A 23,320-nucleotide genomic window follows, 5' to 3' on the forward strand; every position below is an offset into this window, starting at 1 on the left:
GGACTCCTTCCACACTCCACACTCCACACTAGTCTCCCTCAGTCTCTCCTGCAGAGCACAGACAGACAGACAGACCAGTCTGTGTGTGGCCGCAGCAGGGTCAGTCTTGTTATGCGCCGCGCTGGTATAAGCTCAGCCTTCGAAATATCATAGTACAGTGGATCGCTAAATATTGTTGTGTTCGTAATAATGGAGTCTGGTGTTTGCTCCAGTGAGATATTTTAATAAGTGTTGTAGTACTGATACGTCGATGGTATACTTACGAGTACCATACACGGCAGTTCCTTACTGAGATGGAAAAGAGGGGAAATTTAACCGTTACGATAGCAGGGTCGTGAGCAGGCCGTTTCATTAGTTTGTGTTGGTGTTTCCGTATTAATATTTATAAATATTTCTTTAAATTTGCACTCTAAATAATATACGTAATTTAAAAGAAACTTACATTAAAGGAAACGTTGAAATAGGCAGTATGAACCTTGGCCATCCATAACACACGTGACCTTGTTTCTATATAGACCTAAAGGGTTTCCCCCTAAATTTACTTCCTGTTTTTTTTTTGTAGTATCGGAGTAACCTACTATATGGCTATAGAATTTCTGTGGGCGTAGACTTATCAGTTATATATATATATATATATATGACTGGTAAAAGTGTTCTGTAACAACAGAATTCCATCTAATAAAAGGAGCCCATAAAAACAAAAACACCAAAATGTAGAGAGAAAGTACTATATTTCAGAGACTGCTGTCTCTCTCTTCAGGTATATGAATGAGAAAAGTTTACAGAAAAGGTGGTATTTATACCAAGAGATTCGTCCACAAGTAAGCCAATTTAGGTCACCCCCGCTGATAATCTTCCTTTAATCTTCTTAAGCGTTGGTTGAATGAACACTGCGTCGACGATGTCGGATGTCCAATTCCCTTTTGAGATGTTCATTACCTGCTTCTCTTTTATTAAGGCCGATTCCATCATTTGACTCTTGTACCGGCAGTTGCTGCTATAAATTACACGTGACATATTCCAGTTTATTCTATGGTTATGTTCATTTATAATGATTGAAAATAGCCGAGTTCTGTTGTCCATACCTAACTGACCGTTTGTGTTGTATTAATCTCTGGGGAAGTGATTTACCTAGTAAATCCGATGTAAGATTGGTCACAGTCCTGGCATGGGATCTCATATACCCCAGAGTCTTTGGGCGCCTGTCTTTTGTTGGACGTTAATCAGGGATTTGGCTAAGGTATTTGGGTAGGTAAATGCAAAAGGGTTGGAAACCCTTTGCATTACCTACCCAAATACCTTAGCCAAATCCCTGATTAACGTCCAACAAAAGACATCGCCCAAAGACTCTGGGGTATATGAGATCCCATGCCAGGACTGTGACCAATCTTACATCGGATTTACAGGTAAATCACTTCCCCAGAGATTAATACAACACAAACGGTCAGTTAGGTATGGACAACAGAACTCGGCTATTTTCAATCATATAAATGAACATAACCATAGAATAAACTGGAATATGTCACGTGTAATTTATAGCAGCAACTGCCGGTACAAGAGTCAAATGATGGAATCGGCCTTAATAAAAGAGAAGCAGGTAATGAACATCTCAAAAAGGGAATTGGACATCCGACATCGTCGACGCAGTGTTCATTCAACCAACGCTTAAGAAGATTAAAGGAAGATTATCAGCGGGGGTGACCTAAACTTGGCTTACTTGTGGACGAATCTCTTGGTATAATACCACCTTTTCTGTAAACTTTTCTCATTCATATACCTGAAGAGAGAGACAGCAGTCTCTGAAATATAGTACTTTTCTCTCTACATTTTGGTGTTTTTATGGGCTCCTTTTATTATAGATTACCTATATATATATATATTTATATATATTATATATCTCCTATATATATATATGATATATAGATATATTTCTATATATATATCTATATATAGATATATATGTGTGTGTGTGTGTGTGTTCATTACCTACAATACATATACGTATGTGTGTGAGGTTTAAACATGCAAATCTTGATCGTAAAATGAAAAGGCATCATTAAATATACATCTAATATTAAGAAAACATGAACTTCTCGGAGTTAATCTCAGTGAAGGACAAAATATCACATATATTACACTTACGTAAGCTAAGAGCGATGACATTTCGTCGAGATTTCCATCAGTAACACGTCGAATATCAAATTACGCAATTTATCACTATTATTGCATCATTTTGCCATTTAAAAACTTAGAAATTACCGCATAGGCCTAGTAAACATACGCATAATTTGTGGTGGTTTCTCGTTTCCAATGCTCGACCCCAAATCTGAATTGTTTTAACAACTTCTTAAACATCCAGAGAAATATGTGAAACATGAACGAAGGGAAATTAGTTTGATTTTATATCTATATAAAAAGATTTTGGATGCGGGCACATAGGCCTATGCTTGCCCTGTGACCAAAAAAAAGGACCAAACAAAAAAAAAAAAAAAAGAGAAAAAATGTGTAATGTTGTTGTCATCGTCACGAGATGGTGGCTCATGTGGTTCCTGGTGTCCGTGGCGTGCGTTATGTGCCTTCTGGGAGCCAACCTCTCACCGTCGTGGCTCATAAGCCACCCTCCGACGAAGACGACCAAGGCTCCTCTAACGACCACAGCCGAGGAGGAGTTTCAGGCGGGAACGACCTCGGCTTCGGCCCAAAGCGAAGAATTTGCGTGTAAGTGAAGTGAGTCTATCTTTCTTTTCTTTTTTCTTCTTCTTTTTTCGTTTTTAATTTTTGAACAGTGCTCGAATTGGACACGCAGAGTCTGATGTGGTGGATTGACTGGTTCATTCTCTCTCTCTCTCTCTCTCTCTCTCTCTCTCTCTCTCTCTCTGCTCATTTTTATTTCACGATGATGAGCCGACTCGGTCTTCTGCTGCTTAAGCCGTTAACGTAAATCGTTAATACTGGACTCTCTCTCTCTCTCTCTCTCTCTCTCTCTCTCTCTCTCTCTCTCTCTCTCTCTCTCTCTCTCTCTCGTAGTATGAATATGCAGATCGCCATGGAAGTGACCCATTAGGCCTATTATTTAGTACATTGATCATCTAAATATAAAACTGATTTAGCATAGACCTATATAAGATATATATGATATATATATCTATATATATAATATATATATATACACGTGTAAAGAATTACTATACCATAAAACTTGCCAACACGCTATCTATGGGAAGATTTTGATCGATAAAAATCTGGAGCAAGAGCCCGTGCCGGCACAAAGGTGACGCTGGCTCCACTGAAGAGAATCTGCAGATCCCAGTAAACAAAAACAAAAAAGAATCTGAGTGTTGGTAAGAAATAGGCCAAATAAGAATAAGAAAAAAAATGGCACAAAGAGAGAATGGGGGAGATGGGTTGGTTTAATAAATACTAAATAAATATCTTCTTTTAGGATCTGAAATCCTCTGGAACATCTCAACCCCACTCCACAGGTCTCCCCCCCCCACCCACCCCACCCCAACAACCCTCTTTGTAACGTTTTGCCTGCCCGGCCTTGTGGCCCACCTCTGTCATCACCGGTCGGGTAATCCTATACCTTCGCATCCTACGTTTCCGAGAGAGAGAGAGAGAGAGAGCATCCAACGCGATCGAGATTCAATAATGGAGAAATTAAAGATTGACAGACGGATGAAATATTAACCAAATCCTGAGACGGAAAAGTCATACGGAGCACTCAATAGACCGCTAGCGGTTCATTATATTGATCAGAGTAACCTTGCTCTTCTTGAAATAAAATGTATCATTGTATTAATAGCCTAATCCAGCCTAGCTGCATTAGACCTACGCGTCTAAATGTAATATTTACGACAAAGGTCTAATTTCTTCGCCTTTCCAAATATAATTTTCACATGTCTTTGTATCAACAACCTAGTTTTTGCTATATGCATTAGACCTACGCGTCTAAATGTAATATTTACATTGGTCTAATTTCTTCACATTCCCTATATAATTTTCACATGTCTAATATCACACCCTCATTATATTTTAAAAATGTGTTCTTTCACAAACTGATTGTTGTAAAGTCTATTCTCTATCCTCGTCCCGTTTTCAAACCGCCTTTGTTTATCGCACTGTGGACTTTTTGTTTATATTTTCCAAAGCGTATCGTTAATGACACAAAACCACTCTCTCTCTCTCTCTTTCCTTCTTCTTCTTCTTCTTCTTCTTGATCTCCTTCTTTCCGTTGTTGTTTTCTGTCTGGCTTATATTGTCTGTTCATAAATCTTTCTCGTTTCATAACCTCATCCTTGTTTTAGGCAAAACCCCCTTCCCCAACCAGCCCCCCGCCCAGGGTCATCCCACAGAGGCATTGCTAACACGTGTTGTGCTCTCTCTCTCTCTCTCTCTTCACGCGTGCCTTGATTTAACCAAGACTTGGACTTGGTTTAACTCGCAAGAGGGGAGTCAGCCTAGTCATGGCCACCTTCTGTTACCACACAGACTATTGCACCTATCAGATGTATTTTATATGAGACACACACACACACACACACACACACACACACAGAGAGAGAGAGAGAGAGAGAGAGGAGAGAGAGAGAAGAGAGAGGAGAGAGAGAGAGAGGAGAGAGAGAGAGAGAGAGAGAGAGAGAGAGAGAGAGAGAGTCTGCATTCCAAATATGCGAAGAAAACCCGAGTCAAATTGTCTCTCCCAGGTGACACGCATAGGCCTATGAGCTCTCCACTTTTAACCTGACAATAATCCCGAGCAGGTTTTCCTTTCCTCGGCGCGTGGTTCTCATGATCTCCTCGTCCGATAAGGCATTCCAACATAGGCCTATCGGTAGTGTCTAGCTGGAGGGCTGCTTTCCTGTTTCTGAATAGGCCTGGCGGGTTGAGGGATGGCGATCGTTTATGTATAGACGAGATCATATCAGTTATGCGTTGACGTTTAAAATCGAGGAGGATGCCTGGTTTATCTGCTTGTAATCTACGGCCCCTCTTTTTTCAAAGTTTCTTTTACAAATATTATCGTATATTTTTCACTTAATTCTGTATCTTATCTTTACTATCACTAACTAAAACATGATTACGTGCGTGTGCGGACATACAAACCAATGTCCTCATTTAGCCTAATCTACAGGGAATAAAAATGAGTACCAGACAAATTTGTGAGACCAAATCTAACATGTAACGTTAGACTCACAATTTCTTATCCAACTATTGATATTCCAAATATATATATTTTAATATATATATATATATATATAGATATATATTTATATCTATATATATAATATATTAATATAATAATATATATACACTATATATAATTGTGTGTGTGTGTGTGTGTAACTATCCAAAAGTGGAAAAAGTTACTAATTATCGGTTTTATTCAAAATAATGGCTAGTTCAGCCGCTTTTATTTTACAGAGTAATGTTTCTCTATTCTTATTATTGACTTTTCTTCGGTACTCAAGTTAGCTATTAAAACGCCAAATGAGGGATTTGTGTCACAAACGACGTGGTATTCGACAAATTGAATATATTATACAAAAATGCAGTACAAATTGAATCTTAAGCATCTGCTCCCCACCCTCCCACCATCTCTCTCTCTCTCTCTCTCTCTCTCTCTCTCTCTCTCTCTCTCGCTGCAACGTTTCGCCCTTAAACCCAGAAGGACATCGTCGGGCACTTGTCGTGGGACTGAAATTCTTGCAGTATGTAGTCTGTTGCACAGCATGAGGTCCTTAGCGACGAATTCTGACTGGCTAACTGGCTCAAGATCAGAGGTGGGTCCTATGCGGATGCTGCAGAAGCCACTCAGACCGTAATACGGGAAGGGCGCCTCTCCATGCAGGATTCTGATTGGTTGGAGGAGGCATTTGCATGACTGTCACTACTTACCAAAATGTCGCTGGCAATAGTAGATTCACATCAACCGTGCATTTGATGTCTAGGCCAGTCCCTTACGACGCTCCTGATTGGCTGTTGATAATCCAATCACGGGGCTGGAAAATCTCAGTCTCTCTCCAGAGTTCACATTGGTAGGATCTATGTTCCATCTCTCCTGAGGGATACGTCTTGCAAAAGTATCCCTCAGGAGAGGTGGAACATTCATCCTCCCTATGTGAACTCTTGACAGGGACTAACAGTTTCCAGCCCTGTGACTGGCTTATCAACAACCAATCAGGAGCATCGTAAGGGACTGGCCTGGACATCAAATGCACGCTTGATGTGAATCTACTATAGTTCCTGTTGCGTGACATTATGCCCAGTGTAGCCTGGTGTTTGGGGTGTCTTGTTCAGTAGTCGTATATGGTGTGGTACAAGTCATGCCATGTTGTCTTGGTTTGGGCATCTCCTTACACTACTAGGGAGTAGGGAGGCCTCTTGAGTAGTATTCAAAGAGGGCTTCTTTTAAAAAATGAGGATGGCTTCCAGCAAGCATAGTTTTCTGGGTCTGGGGTATTGGTGTTGATAATACTGTCATGGGATGGAGCGTACTATACATGACAAGTGAAGGCATGGTTCTTGATAGCGCTCTCTTGTACGTGACATGAAATCCTCTTTACGAGCCACATAGTAGTCATGCCAATATATGTTCCGGGACATCCGCAGATAGGGCATTGATATTGGTATACTACACTGGGTTGTTCCGCATTATCAAGTCCCGAATTCTCTTATTCTTGTAATATACAACAAGCTCTATGCTTTTTTCTTTCCTTACGATGGTCTGAGCCAGTTAGCCAATCAGAATTCGTCGCTAAGGTCCCCATGCTGTGCTACAGTCTAAGTATACTGTAGGACTCCCACAAGACTTTCAGTCCCACAACACCTGCTCGACGTTGGAAGAAGAAGAAGAAGACGAGAGAGAAGAGCAGATGCCTGCCCGACGATGAAGAAGAAGAAGAAGAAGAAGAGAGAGAGAGAGCATATGCCCTTGAGCAAGAGGAATCCAGAATCGAGTCATTTACTGAGATTCAGGGCCTCTGTAACACGGTTTTTTGGACTTTGCTCCTTATCAAAGCATCGGATGTAGCTGAAAGTTGACATATGTATATTTTACAACCACACACAAATTTTGTCAGCATTATCAATAACCTAAACCCGATGGTTTTAATTTTTATAGAGTAAAAATTATCTAGCCGACGCCATGGCCAATGATTACGAGCCAGGAGTCGAAAAACATTCATTACGTATGCAAGGTAAACACCTTTTGACGAAATGTTGCCCCGCCCATCCATCATGCAGAAACTCATTCACCTGGTTCCATCGGATCTGAAACCCGAAGACTTTATGAATGGCGGAACGATACATAGATGTGGGTGGGGTATCTGTGCTAGCTGGTAATACTACTGTAGCAGTAGTGCCGCAACAGTATAGCAGTAATATACATGAATTAAACGTTTAGGCCAACTACTGGGATCCTTGAGGAGCATTTAGCACTTCTTACAACTACTCGAGAAATGAGTTTTATAGCCAGAAGTTAAATTTTCTAATCCAACAATGCCCATGATAGCCTTCAGTGTTATCCTGAATTATAACGAGGCCAAAGTGGGTGGAGCCTCATGAAGTCATCATTCTAACGATCATGATTGGTGAAGGTTTAAAACCAAAATACGGTATCGGCTTTTTTTTTTTTTTCAGTAAATAGGTAGATAGCCAATAAATAAACATTGCTTGACATTGGATATAGCAGTTATCAAATCAAGCTTGTCTATTTATTATGTTTTTTTAAAATTACCAACTATTCCCTACATCTTGTCAATCTGATTGTGACCTATAAAGTAGACTGTAATTTCTTAGGAAACTTATTTTGGGAGTTAGACTAATAATCGAAGTATTTTTGTATTTATTAACATATTTTCTTGGTTTGTTCATTATGACAATTACCAGTGGAGAGGTTTCAGAGTTCATAAAGGTCTGCTGCTTGGCTTGTATTTAAATTTGTATGTCATTGTTGCCAGAGGTATAGCCTTCATTACGTATAGCCAATCATCCATCGAGAAAGAGGGAAGAAATGCTGTCATAAGTTATGTAACGAGAGCGTTCGAAACCTTTTCTCTGAGTAAGTTGGCCCGTCTTCAAAAAAAGTCACTTTTACACTATAAGTACCAAATTTATTCAACCTACGTAATGCAGAATACAGTCAAAATTTGTGTGTAGATATAATGTGTATTCTGAATAAGCGTTATATTTATGAACTGCATAGATAAAAAGTTATTGCGAAAAAACCATGTTACAGAGGCCCTGAATCTCATAGTAGTATTTTGTGTCGATATGGCTTAGATCCAATTTGTACTGCATTTTGTATAATATATTCAATTTGGCAAATACCACGTTTTTTTTTTTACATGACTCCCCCATTTGGCGTTTTAATAGCCAACTTGAGTACAAAAGAAAAGTCAGTAATAAGAATAGAAAAAATTCTACACAAAGTAAACTCGGCTAAAATAGCCATTATTTTCAATAAAATCTGTATTAATGAAGGTCTTAATCCAGCATATTATTATCATCATCATCATTACTATTGTTGTAGTTGTAGTTGGTGTCCAATCAATTAAATTCACACTCGTAAATCTGCAAGTGTTAATAAAGGTGCCGAGTCAGTTTCGTGTTTTTCAGCCTCCCCCAACCCCCCTGGCCAAGAGCAACCTTCCCTGGGGTTATGGATAAGGTGTACTCGGATGGGGAGACAAACAAAGAGCAACCTGCACTGTGGTGTCTATGCTACGAGCGTCCCTGACCTACCTCCTGCCCAGGTAAGCAAGATATTATTATTATTTTTTTTTTTTTTTTTTTGCTCTATCACAGTCCTCCAATTCGACTGGGTGGTATTTATAGTGTGGGGTTCCGGGTTGCATCCTGCCTCCTTAGGAGTCCATCACTTTTCTTACTATGTGTGCCATTTCTAGGATCACACTCTTTTACATGAGTCCTGGAGCTACTTCAGCCTCTAGTTTTTCTAGATTCCTTTTCAGGGATCTTGGGATCGTGCCTAGTGCTCCTATGATTATGTGTACGATTTCCACTGGCATATCCCATATCCTTCTTATTTCCATTTTCAGATCTTGATACTTATCCATTTTTTCCCTCTCTTTTTCTTCAACTCTGGTGTCCTATGGTATTGCGACATCAATGAGTGATACTTTCTTCTTGACTTTGTCAATCAACGTCACGTCTGGTCTGTTTGCACGTATCACCCTATCCGTTCTGATACCATAGTCCCAGAGGATCTTTGCCTGATCGTTTTCTATCACTCCCTCAGGTTGGTGCTCGTACCACTTATTACTGCAAGGTAGCTGATGTTTCTTGCACAGGCTCCAGTGGAGGGCTTTTGCCACTGAATCATGCCTCTTTTTGTACTGGTTCTGTGCAAGTGCCGGACATTCGCTTGCTATGTGGTTTATGGTTTCATTTTTCGTATTGCACTTCCTACATATGGGAGAGATGTTATTTCCGTCTATCGTTTCTTTGAATATATCTGGTTCTTAGGGCCTGATCTTGTGCCGCTGTTATCATTCCTTCAGTTTCCTTCTTTAGCTCTCCCCTCTGTAGCCATTGCCATGTGTCATCGCTGGCTAGTTCTTTAGTCTGTCTCATGTATTGTCCGTGCATTGGTTGTTGTGCAGCCTCTGTTCTGCTGTCATCTCCTGTCTCTGTATATTTCTGGTCTTCGTCTACTTTTATTAGTCCTTCTTCCCATGCACTGTTAGGCTCATTCGTCTTCACTGGTTTTCAGATATTGCCCCAGTGCTCTGTTCTCGATGTTGACGCAGTCCTCTATACTTAGTAGTCCTCTCCCTCCTTCCTTTCGTGTTATGTATAGTCTGTCCGTATTTGCTCTTGGGTGTAGTGCTTTGTGTATTGTCATATGTTTCCTGGTTTTCTTGATCTATGCTGCGGAGTTCTGCCTTCGTCCATTCCACTATTCTGCGCTGTATTTGATTACTGGCACTGCCCATGTGTTTATGGCTTTTATCATATTTCCGGCGTTGAGTTTTGACTTGAGTATCGCCTTGAGTCTCTGCATATATTCTTTCCTGATCGTGTCCTTCATCTCTTGGTGTTTTATATCCCCTCCTTCCATTATTCCCAGGTATTTGTATCCTGTCTCATCTATGTATTTGATGTTGCTCCCATCTGGTAGCTTTATCCCTTCAGTTCTCGTTACTTTGCCTTTTTGTATGTTGACTAAGGCGCATTTTTCTATTCCAAACTCCATCCTGATGTCCCCAGATACAATCCTTACAGTCTGGAATAGGGTATCTATTTCCTTGATGCTCTTACCATACAGCTTGATGTCGTCCATGAACATCAGATGGTTGATTCTGTTGCCTCTTTTCTTGAGTTGGTACCCGGCATCCATCTTCTGTAGTACTTTTGTCATGGGAATCATGGCTACTACGAAGAGTAGTGGGGACAGTGAGTCGCCCTGGAAGATCCCTCTCCTGATATTAACCTCTGCTAGTCTTATTCTAGAGCTTGTAAGTATTGTATTCCAGTTGCGCATTGTATTTTTGAGGAAGCTGATGGTGTTTTCCTCTGCCCCATATATTTTCAGGCATTCTATTAGCCATGTGTGTGGTATCATGTCGAAGGCTTTCTTATAGTCTATCCATGCCATGCTTAAGTTGGTTTTCCTTCTCCTACTGTTCTTCGTTACCATTTTGTCTATCAGGAGCTGGTCTTTTGTGCCCCTACACTTCCTTCTGCAGCCTTTCTGTTGGTGGGGGATGGTGTTTGTCTCCTCTAGGTAGTTGAATAGCCTTTCACTGATGATACCTGTTAGTAACTTCCACATTATTGGTAGGCAGGTGATAGGCCTGTAGTTATTATTATTATTATTATTTTTGAGGATAAACCCTATTCACATGGAACAAGCCCACAAGGGGCGTTGACTTGAAATCCAAGTTTCCAAACAATGGTAGCCTATATATCGAAAACCTTCACATATTGCCGAAGACACGATCGTCCATGTTCAAATAAACAACTGATATGAAAATGCTTAAAACATTAATGGTGGTTAACAGATTTGAAAGACTGCTTTCTGAAAGGAGTCAGCGAAGGCAACAGCTACTTGGAATCACACGAGATGTAATATCATTTCGTAAGTCAAAACCAGCCTAACCAGGATTCAATATGAAGGCAGAAAGCAATAACAACTTACTCATTAGTAGCAAGATTCATTGTCATCCTTACCGGCAACCAAGTTTTAAGACTGGGAGAAGCAGCGTAACTGAAATAAAAATTCAGATTGCTAGAAAAACGAAATCCTACGTGAATAAAATGATAAAAAAAAATTCGTTGAATTTATATGAAAAAAACTCATTGGCTTTCAAGTATGACGCAATCAAGTTAATCGCCTGACATCAAACGTTATCCAGCAAATAAGAGAGTCCTTCTAACGGACAAATGACGTCCACGTGACTTCACATGATGTGAAAACCACATTTTCTTTATCGCTTTTTAAATGTTCCACAGTTCTTAAAGGCACTTAATGAATCTTTTAGCGATGACTAAGCTATTTCGCCTCACAGTGGCTTTGCTGTTGACTTTTTTTTTTTTTTCCCACTCCCTCATTTGCTGTAATTTGTTCTTGTATACAGACTATTCTTGTGTTTACGCTCATTTGCACAAGGATGACTGAGCATTTTTATCGCCTCTGCTCGTCCAAGGCTTAGTATTGCTCTTAGTTATCTGTAAAAGATAACTATTGAGACGTCGCTGGCTGTCCGCCCTCAGATCTTAAAAACTACTGAGGCTAGAGAGATGCAAACTTGTATGTCGATCGTCCACCCTCCAATCAACAAACATAGCAAATTGCAGCCCCCTAGCTCACTAGTTTTTTTTATTATTATTATTTAAGGTTAAAGTTAGCCATAATCATGTGTTTGGCACTGCCGAGTCGAATCCCAGAGGCGTTGCTGACGCGTCTTCACGTAACCTCATCTGGGGAGCAACTGAGCGCTTCCCGGTCATAGCTGAAAGTTTCAGACTGCAGCACATCTACAGTTTCATTATATGCTGTACAAAAAACTCGATTGCGCTGAAGAAACTTCAGCGCATTTGCTACTTGTACTTTTGCGCCTGTTCCTCATTGGACAAGTGTGTTGGGTACTCGCTTATCAGTCCGGTAGCGTGAGTTCACTCCCCGAAAATGTTGAACCAGAGGAATTTACTCCTGGTGATTAGAAACTCATTTCTTGATATAATGTCGTTTGAATCCCACAGTAATCTGTAGGTCCCATTGCTAAGTAACCAATTGGTACCTAGCCACGTAAACAAAAGTATAATCCTTCGGGCCAGTCCTATGAGAGTTGTCAATAAGCTCAGTGAGCTGATTAAACTATGATATACCTAACTTTTACATTTATGTCTGCGAATTCAGTAGTCTCACTTTCTGTAGGATCAAAAGATTTGGACCCGGGTATCTCACAGTAAGAGCCAACTATTTCAATTATACAAATCATACCTGAAAATCAAAATCTAACAGTAGAAATATCATTTTTAAAATAGATCCACAATCTTGTGTTTTCAAAAATCTATTCAGCTGCAGAATGGTCATGTGCCAAGGAACTATACTCTCTTTTTTTCCATTTGTCCATCCGCCTGTGGTGGTCGCGCATGGTAACACTGCGTCCCAGGCTTTAAATAGTTACAATATGTCTAAGTTTTAAGTAAATAAAAGGATATTTGGGTGTACATTTGCAACTGAAAAGTGTTTTAATAATTTACTGTATGCGAATTACACCGTTAATATTCGAAATAGGATATTGTTATTATTGTTGAGTGTAAGATGAATCCCAGGACGAAGTGTTACCATACGCAAACACCACAGGCGGGTGGACAGATGGAAAAAAAACGAGAATAGGCTTTTCACAGATAACGAATTCCTTGTTATTCAATACAAGTAATGCTCTGAATAATTTTTTAACATAATCATCAACATGGGATTTGGTATTCAGGAATTTTATAGTGAAACTGTTTTACATACTGCACATATATGTTAAATACGAATATCATTTATATAAGTAGTACGTATATAAGTGGAATAAAACTGTACACCTTTTTTTTTACCATTAGATCATCAACAACTTGCAGCGTCATTGTTGACTTCACCTGGGGGGGAATATTATCCTTGGTTCTTTCACTTTCATAATAATCTTTCTCTTATCTAAGCAGCTTTATTGCAATAGAGAGAACATGAAAATATTAGGGCATCAACTACAATTTTTAACCCCTGTTTAGATGAGAGACATAATTCTGAATAAAGTAATATCGATGCTTCTTTTAAACGGCTAAATCTTATTTTCCATCTTTAATTTATGTTGATCTACTAAAAGTCAAATATGACTGTCATTTCCACATTTCAAGATAACAAATAAAAATCATTATAAGAACATTACTCCAGTTCCTACATACTTAATGCACAGTACTAAAACGTACTGAAGGAAATTTTGGAAGTTAAAAATATGCAGTATGCAGTACATTTCAAGCAATACAATTTTGCTGCAGACTTAACAGACAGAACCACACAGCTTTTATTTACATGGCAATATTGATACTAGTCTCAGCCAGACTGTAGCTACATAACTTACATTACTATTTTGACAAAAAACAAACATTTGTTAGCTGTATTCATGTAACATTTTACCTTGCTGTGTAACCACAAAAGTTATAAGTCTGTTGCGTAATACTTGGTGTGAACTGAGCTAGACTAGGTTTGACTGCATAAAAAGTTCTGTAAAAAATGTACAAGTACATAATCTGCAAATCCTAACTGGACCTCCTCTAATAAGGCAAGACTGGTGAGGCTGTGCTAGTTTCATAACCTTGAAGGTATTTGAAAAGTCTCAGTGATATTAATAAGTCCACACATTGATGTACGTATTCACAATATAAAGAAATTAAAACTTTATATTGATACACTGTGCGCAGGAAATGGTCAGAATGATTACTCTCCAAGTACAGAATTGGAAATCCAGTCAAGGTTATTGGTGCACATACTTGGCAGTTTTATTCGGTGATGACACAACTCTACTCAGCTCAGTGACAAGCAGTATTTATATACAGATTTCCTTCATTTTAATGCTAATGAAAAATGTTTCCTGCCATGAAATTTAAAGGTATCTGAGCTTTCCATATTACGACGAGGCATGTCATGATATCTCTGACAGAGATTAGCATTTTATATAAAGCTATAATATTACCCTGCTCTTTACCTGCCAGCATCTTGAATCACAAACAGGAACTTATAGGAGAGGCAATAAATAGTCCTCATTGGGAGTTGGTTTAATTTTAAGAACTTCAATATGATCATCTACGCCACTTTGGTTTTAGGTAACTGTTTGGAGATTTCTACCTGAGGAAATTTCTTTATTCTTTTATTTTGTCTTGATTTGGATATTATTCCCCGTTTGGTCTTTAGCAGGTGTCTTCAATTAAAATTGTTGGACAAAAGCTTGGGCTCTAATTCTCATTATAGATCTTAGTTAATGTATTAATCTTTGGCATCATCATTCCGCTAGTTCACTGCCACATGGTATAGCAGTTTCAACAATTATGATCATCCCTCACATACAGATCTTTGTAGAATATAGCATGTACCATGTAGTGCAGTACTGTACTAAATATCCAGTCAATTCTAATGGCCTTGCCTATCTTTTGAGAGGTTCAGTACTGTACGACACATTTTTCCTGAAGTTTTATACTAGCTGTGACCAAATGACAGAATGATTTCCCTAATTATGAATAATTGGAACTTTAGAAGTTCAGACTGAATGTATAAGCCTTTTTTTTGACGAGCAGGCTTACACAATCGTTATATAATAGTTTATATTTGTTTTTCTCTGTTCTTTCTCCTTCAATAATAAGGTAACAAGCAATATGTATACAGGCAGTCCCCGGGTTTCAAGGGTTCGGCTTACAACGTTCCGAGGTTAAGGCGCTTTTCAATTATATTCATCAGAAATTATTTCCAGGGTTACGACGCCTACAACGCTGATATGGCAGATGAAATATGACACCAAAAATGCAAAATCCCGTCGTAATCCGGGGACTGCCTATTTGTTTTTCTCTGTTCCTTCTCCTTCAATAATAAGGTAACAAGTAATATGTATTAATTATATGCTGTACTAGAAGAAATTAATGAAAATTTATCATTGCAGACAAATCAAAATACTTTGAACAGCTTAATCACCACAATGATGGATGCATTTCAGATTGTAGCACTGGTTGCAATTGTGTCTGCTACAGCACTAACATCACTATCTTGCATTGGCATCTTACTAGCCACATGCATTCGCGTAGTTAAGGGAGCCAGCTGGTTCACCATCATTGGTGCCTTACAAGCAGTTGCAGGTAAGCTGAGGATACAATTTAATATTTTATGCTTGTTGGACTTGAACTAGAGAAGATATTGTAGATATATTTGGTGTTTTTATCTTTTCTTTTACAATAACTTTTATAAGCTATGCTGTAAGCCACTAAATTAAAGTGATGTTATCCTAGCTTAATGCGTTTATTGTGCTGACTAGGAACAATATTTGGAACTAAATTCTAATAAAATAACATCTCTCTCCTGCTCATGCTCCTTAGAAGTATTTATGGCAATTAACTTTTTCTGTTTTAGGCCACTCTCTACTTGCACTCTTACTTTATCCCTCAGCCCTCTTCCTTTCCAATGCAAGGTAGCTTCTCTTTCTCTCTTTTCCTATAAGTACTACTATTTCAGTCCCTATTCTGTTGAACTCTAGAAAACTCCTCCTTTTCTCAAGTAGCCTTGTAATACTTTATGAGGAACCGCTTCCCATACTGGGAAACTGGTAAACCTTAGATTACAGTCTCAAGTGACTGTTTATTTCATACACATGAGAAACTTTAAGAATCCCTTTCTGCATTTGTATTCCCAACTGTCACAACATCTGTTGCTTTCTTGGTAATTAAACTTCACCATTCTCCCTTCCTATGTCTTTTACTGGTTTCCCTCAAGCCTTGCCTAAAAAAATACATTAAATTGCTCATGCCCTTAGCCTTCATCCAAAAAAGGCAATGTTGGACAAGCCTGAATAAGATTTGGACAATTTCATAATATGTCCAGTACGTACATCAGTTGTTTAAAATGTTATTGTTAGTATACAATAAGGTTTTGTACATACTTACCTGGCAGATATATACTTAGCTTACGTCTCTGACGTCACGACAGAATTCAAAACTCGCGGCACACGCGACAGGTAGGTCAGGTGATCTACCTTACCCGCCGCTGGGTGGCGGTTGTATGAACCAATCCCCCTTTCCAGCCAGATTTTCTCTTCCACCTGTCTCCTGAGGGGAGGCTGGGCGGGCCATCAATTGTATATATCTGCCAGGTAAGTATGTACAAAACCTTATTGTATACTAACAATAACATTTTTGTACATGAACTTTCCTGTCAGATATATACTTAGCTGATTGACACCCTTGGTGGAGGGTAAGAGACAGTAATACTAACATGGAAAAAAGGGGAAACAACACCTGGTATAGGATGTAAAATAAAACCTTGGTTCTTACCTGTTTAGGCAGAAGTCTGCGTTGCCTGAAGAGCTTCCGCGAGGGCGTGACCTACAGCTGACAGACTCTTTGGGTCTATCAAAGGGATTTGGTATCCGCTTACTTGATAGAATCCAAGCAGGATCTTGTCAAAGGGGATTCGCCCTCTTATATGACAGAACCTAACCACTATCATTGCAAGGAGCTCAAACATAAACCGATCACCTAACCAATCTAATCTTTGTTAGACATACGACATGAAAGAGATGCCTACCCGCATGCTCTTTCAAACAACCAAAAAACTTACAAAACTAAACAAGGGGGAAAAATACACTACAAAGGATATGTCTCAGCTCCCTGCCCCAGCACCAAATCCGCCGATACATATGGGCCTAACGCAAAGCACTTTTCATACGTAATTTTGACGTCTCTCAGATAGTGGTTCGCGAAGACTGAGTTGCAACGCCAGAATGTCGCTTTCATAATATTAATTAACGACATGTTCTCATTGAAAGTCAATGAAGTGGCAATAGCTCTTACCTCATGAGCTTTGACCTTCAGGAGCTTGAATTGACTTTCATCACATGTCACATGTGCTTCTTTCACCAGGCTTCTGATGAAGAAAGAAAGCGCATTCTTAGATAAAGTTCTCCTTGGATCTCTTACAGAGCACCAAAGGCTAACATCATTGCCCTTAAGTTTCTTCTTCCTCTGAAGATAAAACTTTAGACTTCGTACTGGGCAAAGCGACCTCTGTGCTTCCTCCCCTACTAGGGCAGATAAACCTTGGATTTCAAAACTCCTAGGCCAAGGATTTGAGGGATTCTCATTCTTGGCCAAGAACGAAGGCAGGAAGGCACAGATCGCTGCATCTCCTTTGAACCCCACTCTCCCTTCTAGGGCATGGAGCTCACTAATCCTTTTGGCGGAAGCCAAGGCCATGAGAAAAAGTGTCTTTCTCATGAGGTCTCTAAAAGAGGCAGACTGAGGCAGTTCGAACTTAGGGGACCTAAGGAAACGCAGCACTACATCCAGATTCCAACTCAGAATCTCTGACGAAACCTTCTTGGATGTTTCAAAGGATCTTATTAGATCATGAAGGTCTTTGTTTTCTGAAATGTTTAGGTCTCTGTGCCTAAACACTGCAGCCAGCATGCTATGATATCCTTTAATGGTTGATACCGCCAGTCCACCTTTTTCCCTAAGGAAAAGTAAGAAGTCTGCTATTTGGGTTACAGAGGTACTGGAAGAGGAAAGGTGATGGTTCCTACACCACCGCCGAAAGACGTCCCACTTCGATTGGTAGACTCTAAGGGTAGAGGGCCTTCTTGCTGCTGCGATAGCCGTTGCAGCTCTTGCAGAAAACCCTTTCGCTCTGACCAAACTTTTGACAGTCTGAAGCTAGTCAGACCGAGAGCGGGGAGGTTTCTGTGATACCTGTCGAAGTGGGGTTGTCTGAGCAGATCGATCCTCTGTGGCAGGGATCTCGGAATGTCTACTAACCATTCCAGTACCTCTGTGAACCAGACTTGTGCGGGCCAGAAAGGAGCTATCAACGTCATCCTTGCTGCTTCCGATGCTGCAAACTTCTTGAGAGTTTCTCCCAGTATCCTGAAGGGAGGAAAAGCATACGTGTCTAGGCCTTTCCAATCTAGGAGAAAGGCATCTATTGACACTGCCCTCGGGTCTGATATAGGAGAGCAGTAGTTGTCTATCCTCGCATTCTTGGCTGTGGCGAAGAGGTCTATGTGAGGCCTGCCCCATAATCTCCACAGGTCCTGGCAAACATCCGCGTGAAGCGTCCACTCCGCAAGCAGGACTTGATCTTTCCTGCTCAGGAGGTCTGCTCTGACGTTCTTTTCTCCCTGTACGAACCTGGTAAGAAGATTGATCTTCCTTTCCTCTGCCCACAGCAGAAGGTCTTTTGCTGTCTCGTACAGGGAGAAGGAGTGAGTTCTCCCCTGCTTCCTGATGTATGCCAGGGCCGTGGTGTTGTCCAAGTTTATCTGAACTGTCGAAGCTAGGACGTGGGGCTCGAATGCTTTCAAAGCTAGCCAAACAGCCATCAGCTCTTTCTTGTTGATGTGCCAGGTCACCTGTTCCTCCTTCCAGGTGCCTGACACTTCTCTTGAGCTGAGCGTCGCTCCCCAACCTGTTTCCGATGCGTCGGAAAACAACACCAAGTTGGGGTTCGGTACGTGAAGGGACATCCCTTCTGCAAACCTGAGAGGGTTCGCCCACCAAGAGAGGTCCTTCTTGATTTCTCTTGAAATCTTGAAGGAGAACTCTAGGTTTTGAGAAAGACAACGCCAGTTCCGATGTAGAAAGAACTGGAGAGGTCTGAGGTGCAACCTTCCTAGAGAAAGGAATTGCTCCAACGAGGAGAGTGTCCCCAGCAAACTCATCCACTCCCTCGCTGTGCATACGTCTTTCTCTAGAAAGGTTGTGACTTTCTCTGAACATCGGGCTATCCTTTCTGGTGATGGATAAGCCCAAAAATCCAGAGAAACCATCCGAATCCCCAGATGGATACGGTCTTGACTGGGGATTAACTGAGACTTATGGAAGTTCACCAAAAGTCCCAGAGAACTCGCCAAGAAAAGGGTCTTTTGTAGGTCCTCCAAACATCTTTTCTGTGACTTGGCTCTGATAAGCCAGTCGTCCAAGTAAAGGGACACCCTCACTCCCTCCAAATGTAGCCATCTTGCTACATTTTTCATTAGTCCTGTGAAAACCTGAGGGGCTGTTGATAGCCCGAAGCACAAGGCCCTGAATTGGAATATCCTTCCTCCCATCATGAACCTGAGGTATTTCCTTGAAGAAGGATGGACCGGCACATGGAAGTAAGCGTCCTGAAGATCTAGGGACACCATCCAATCCCCTGGACGAAGAGCCGCCAACACTGAGGATGTCGTTTCCATGGCGAACTTCCTCTTTTCTACAAAGAAATTCAGGGCGCTTACATCCAGAACCGGTCTCCATCCTCCTGAGGCTTTTGGAACTAGGAAAAGGCGGTTGTAAAAGCCTGCTGAGCATGGGTCGCTCACTAGCTCTATAGCCTCTTTCTCTAGCATTTGTTCTACTGCCAGAGTAAGCGCTTGGTTCATGATGGGATCCCTGTACTTGGCCACCAACTCCCTCGGAGTCGTCGTCAAAGGTGGTCTTGCTGAGAAGGGAATCAGATATCCTTTTCGGATAATCGAGAGGGACCAGTTGTCCGCTCCTCTCTGTGCCCAGACTTCTGCGAATCTTAGTAGTCTGGCACCTACTGATGTCTGGAGGACTTCTGTCCTACTTTTTTGCTCTGGTAGAGCGTGAGAAGGATCTTCCTCTCTTGAAAGATCTTGTACCTCTTGAGGTAGAGGCTCTGGAAGGAGGGCCCCCTCGAAAGGGCTCCTGTCTAGCTGGAGTCTCCTTCCTAGTCTTGGTCTGGAAGGTCGGTCTAGGTTTCCGGGTAGACTGGGCGAGCATATCCTGCGTAGCCTTAGCAGAGATAGCTCCAGAGATGACCTGAATTATCTTCTTTGGAAAGAGAAGAGGCGAAAGCTGCGAATACAGAAGCGACGCTCTCTGAGCATGAGAGACGGACTTGGTCAGAAAAGAGCAGAAGACCGATCTTTTCTTAATAACCCCTGCTCCAAACAGGGAGGCTACTTCGCTAGACCCATCTCTCACTGCCTTGTCCATGCAAGTAAGGACACTGTCGAGATCCTCGGGCAAAAGGGAATCCGGGTTCTGAGTTCTTCTAGCTAAAACCCCTAACGACCAGTCAAGGAAGTTGAAGACAGGTTGTCGAGCTCGTTCATCGCCCAGGTAGTCTTAGCAGACAAGAGGGCCAAGCGTCGGGAGGAATCCACCAGTGAAGAGAAGTCCGCGTCTGCAGATGAGGGAAGACCCAGGCCTAAGGGTTCTCCAGACTCATACCAGAAACCAAGTTTTCCTGTAAGCTTGGAGGGAGGGAAAGAAAAAACAGTCTTCCCTTTCTCCTCCTTAGAAAGAAGCCAATCACCAAAACCTCTCAAAGTCTTTTTCATTGAGATGGTTGGTTTCATTCTCACACAGGAGGAAACCTTCGTCTTCTTTGATGTTGAGAATAAGGAGAGAGGAGAAGGAGGAGCGACCAGAGTAAGCGCGTCTCCAAACTCCTGAAGAAGGAGGTCTGTCAGGATCTTGTAGGACGAGACCGAAGAATCCTTTAACACGTCCTTCAACTTCTTTACGAGAGTAGGCGGACTTCTCTAAAGAAGTGCGCCTATCCTGGGAGGAGTGTCTGGCACCTATCAGGAGAAGCCAAAGCTTCGGGAGAGCTCCTATCGAAGGAGTCCTTCCTACTCCGATGAGGGAGTCCTCTGTGTTCTTGGCGTCTGTCCAGAGAAACACGGGAGTCCAAAGGGGAGCGCCTGCTAGGAGAGGAGAGCCTACTATGCTCAAGGCGCCTACCAGACTCTATGCGCCTGTCAAGAGGAGAGCGGCTGCCTGGCGAACTGCGCCTGAATTGAGAGGAGCGCCTGCTAGGCTCTTGGCGCCTACTAACAGGAGAGCGAATCCCTGGAGAAGAGCGCCTACTAGGTGACAGGCGTCTACCAGGATCCAAACACCTGGATCGAGAAGCGTGGGTCTCTGTAAAAGCTTGTTTACCAGAAGAGAGGCTTCTTTCGGGCTCTTTGCGCCTGACAGGAACAGAGCAGCTAACAGGCGAATAGCGCCTACAAGGAGAGTAGCACCTATCTTGATCACAGTGCTTGTCAGCAGGAGAGCGGTACCTGGGGAGTAGCGCCTACCAGGCTCTAGGCGTCTGACAAAAGGAGAGCCTGTCTCGAGAAGTGTCAAAGCAGGGGGAGGCTCTCTTATCCGGAGACTGAAGGCTCTTTGGAAAGGAGCGAGATGTAGAAGCCGTGCGCTTATCCTTAGAAGAGCGCCTACTAGGAGCTTGATCCCGTTCCACGGGAGAAAAGATGTCGCCAGGAGAGAGCTTCCTGGGCGATTGGCGCCTGGAAGACGACTGGCGTCTGCTAAGGGAAGAGCGCCTCACTCTATCCGCTGGTACAGGAGAGAGAGCAGACTCCGACTGAAAAGGCAAACCAGGAGAGGGTAGCCTAGACTTCTTGACGGGAAGAGAGACGTCCTTCTTACGACGAGCGCCTCCCACCAAGGAGCCAGCAAGAGCCGAAATCTGAGCTTGCAGCCCCGCAAGAATCCGTGCCGGAGATCTTACAAACTCCTCCACAGGGGACGAGGTTCAAAGCCTACTATGAGGCGAGCACTCCTGATCCCTCCTGGGCTTCTTGATGTCCACCTCAGGCTCCTCCGGTAAACACTCCGGGCTGGAAGGTAGGGCGCAAGGCGCCTTGCAGGCTCTCTTCAACGGTCAAGAGGTATCCGAGGCACTCCATCCTCTTCTAGGCGAAGGCGATGAAGAAGAAGAGAAGCATTGTCGCAAAACCTCCTTCTTGGCGCGAATTAAGGCAGCCTGGGAACGAGCATCAGGATCTACCGAGGGGACGCCTGACCGGAGGGGGTTCTCCCTAACCTTCCTAACCTTCCTGCGGCTGTTGACTTTCCTCCTCCACTGGGACTGGGAGTCTGGAAGAGGTCTAGGCCTGGAAGCATTAAGGAGCCGATCAGACGTGCCCTCCACTGCACTGGGGGCACTGCACAATTCACTTGCACTACGTATCACTCTTACCTTGCAACGAACGAATTTTCTTCTCCATGCTAAGGATCGTGGCTCTCATGGTTGCCACTTCCGAAGGCGTATCTTCTGGTTCGATGCAGGGAGCAGGAGCTGAAACGGGAGAAGGATCTAATGCTACGACAGGATTATCTACTTCTAACTCGCTGACACGAGACTTACTAGAACTTCTAGACGAAGCTTTTCTAACCCTGTCTTTCTCCAACTTCCTTAAGTAGGAAGACAGTGACTTCCATTCACCCTCATCCAACTTCTCACATTCATTACACGGGTTAATAAATGAACATTCATTACCCCTACACTTCAAGCATACTGTGTGAGGATCTACCGTAGCTTTCGGTAGCCTCACCTTGCATTCATCCATAGAACACACCCTAAACATAGAAGATTTCTTAACCTCTACATCAGACATCTTGAAATCAAAGAAAAATCCAAATCAATATCCAAAAACAATCCACAAGCGCGTATGCCAAGCCAACAAGATCAGGTACTTCACCGAAAGTCAGTCCAAAGATATCCAAGGCAACGAGAAAAGAATTAAACTATCAGGAGGTAACGACCACAGGTGTAGTCGAAACCGGCGACAGAGAAAATCTGGCTGGAAAGGGGGATTGGTTCATACAACCGCCACCCAGCGGCGGGTAAGGTAGATCACCTGACCTACCTTTCGCGTGTGCCGCGAGTTTTGAATTCTGTCGTGACGTCAGAGACGTAAGCTAAGTATATATCTGACAGGAAAGTTCAAGTACAAAAACTGTCTTTAGGTTCTATATTACCTAATTGTTTTGCATCTATTACAGTACTTGGGGTCTTTTGTTGTTAGATTGAGGATGTTCCATGGTATAGTTTGTTATTTGGACTGTGATATCATTAATTATAATCAAAAGTTTGACTTTCATAAAGGAAAATTGTTCAAATGGCAATCAAAGCATGAGAAAGGAGTAAAATTCAAATAGTACAGCAAAACCTAACATAATCTAACATCCACAGGTGTCTTGAGTACTGTGGGAGTGGCTGTTTTCCCACTGGTATGGGGATCTGAACGTGTCAAAAATATGTGTGGTGATGGGACTGACATGTATCAACTAGAGCACTGTTCTGTAG

General features: G+C 41.9%; 1 protein-coding gene across 2 annotated transcripts in view; it reads left to right on the forward strand.

Moving 5' to 3' along the window:
* The window catches only part of LOC135203635 (LHFPL tetraspan subfamily member 2a protein-like), a 27,272-nt gene continuing 3,952 nt past the window's right edge, over positions 1 to 23,320 (forward strand). The window contains exons 1-5 of one of the 2 annotated variants that reach the window (XM_064233473.1): positions 1 to 99; positions 2,360 to 2,718; positions 8,620 to 8,756; positions 15,219 to 15,357; positions 23,207 to 23,320. In XM_064233473.1, the coding sequence (XP_064089543.1) occupies positions 2,502 to 2,718; positions 8,620 to 8,756; positions 15,219 to 15,357; positions 23,207 to 23,320 (607 nt within the window). In that variant the 5' untranslated portion in view covers positions 1 to 99; positions 2,360 to 2,501. Of the gene's footprint in view, positions 153 to 2,359; positions 2,719 to 8,619; positions 8,757 to 15,218; positions 15,358 to 23,206 lie in introns of both variants that reach the window. The other variant, XM_064233472.1, reaches the window with a different exon arrangement.

The sequence above is a fragment of the Macrobrachium nipponense genome, chromosome 36, assembly GCF_015104395.2.
Source record: "Macrobrachium nipponense isolate FS-2020 chromosome 36, ASM1510439v2, whole genome shotgun sequence".
Taxonomy (NCBI): Eukaryota; Metazoa; Arthropoda; class Malacostraca; order Decapoda; family Palaemonidae; genus Macrobrachium; species Macrobrachium nipponense.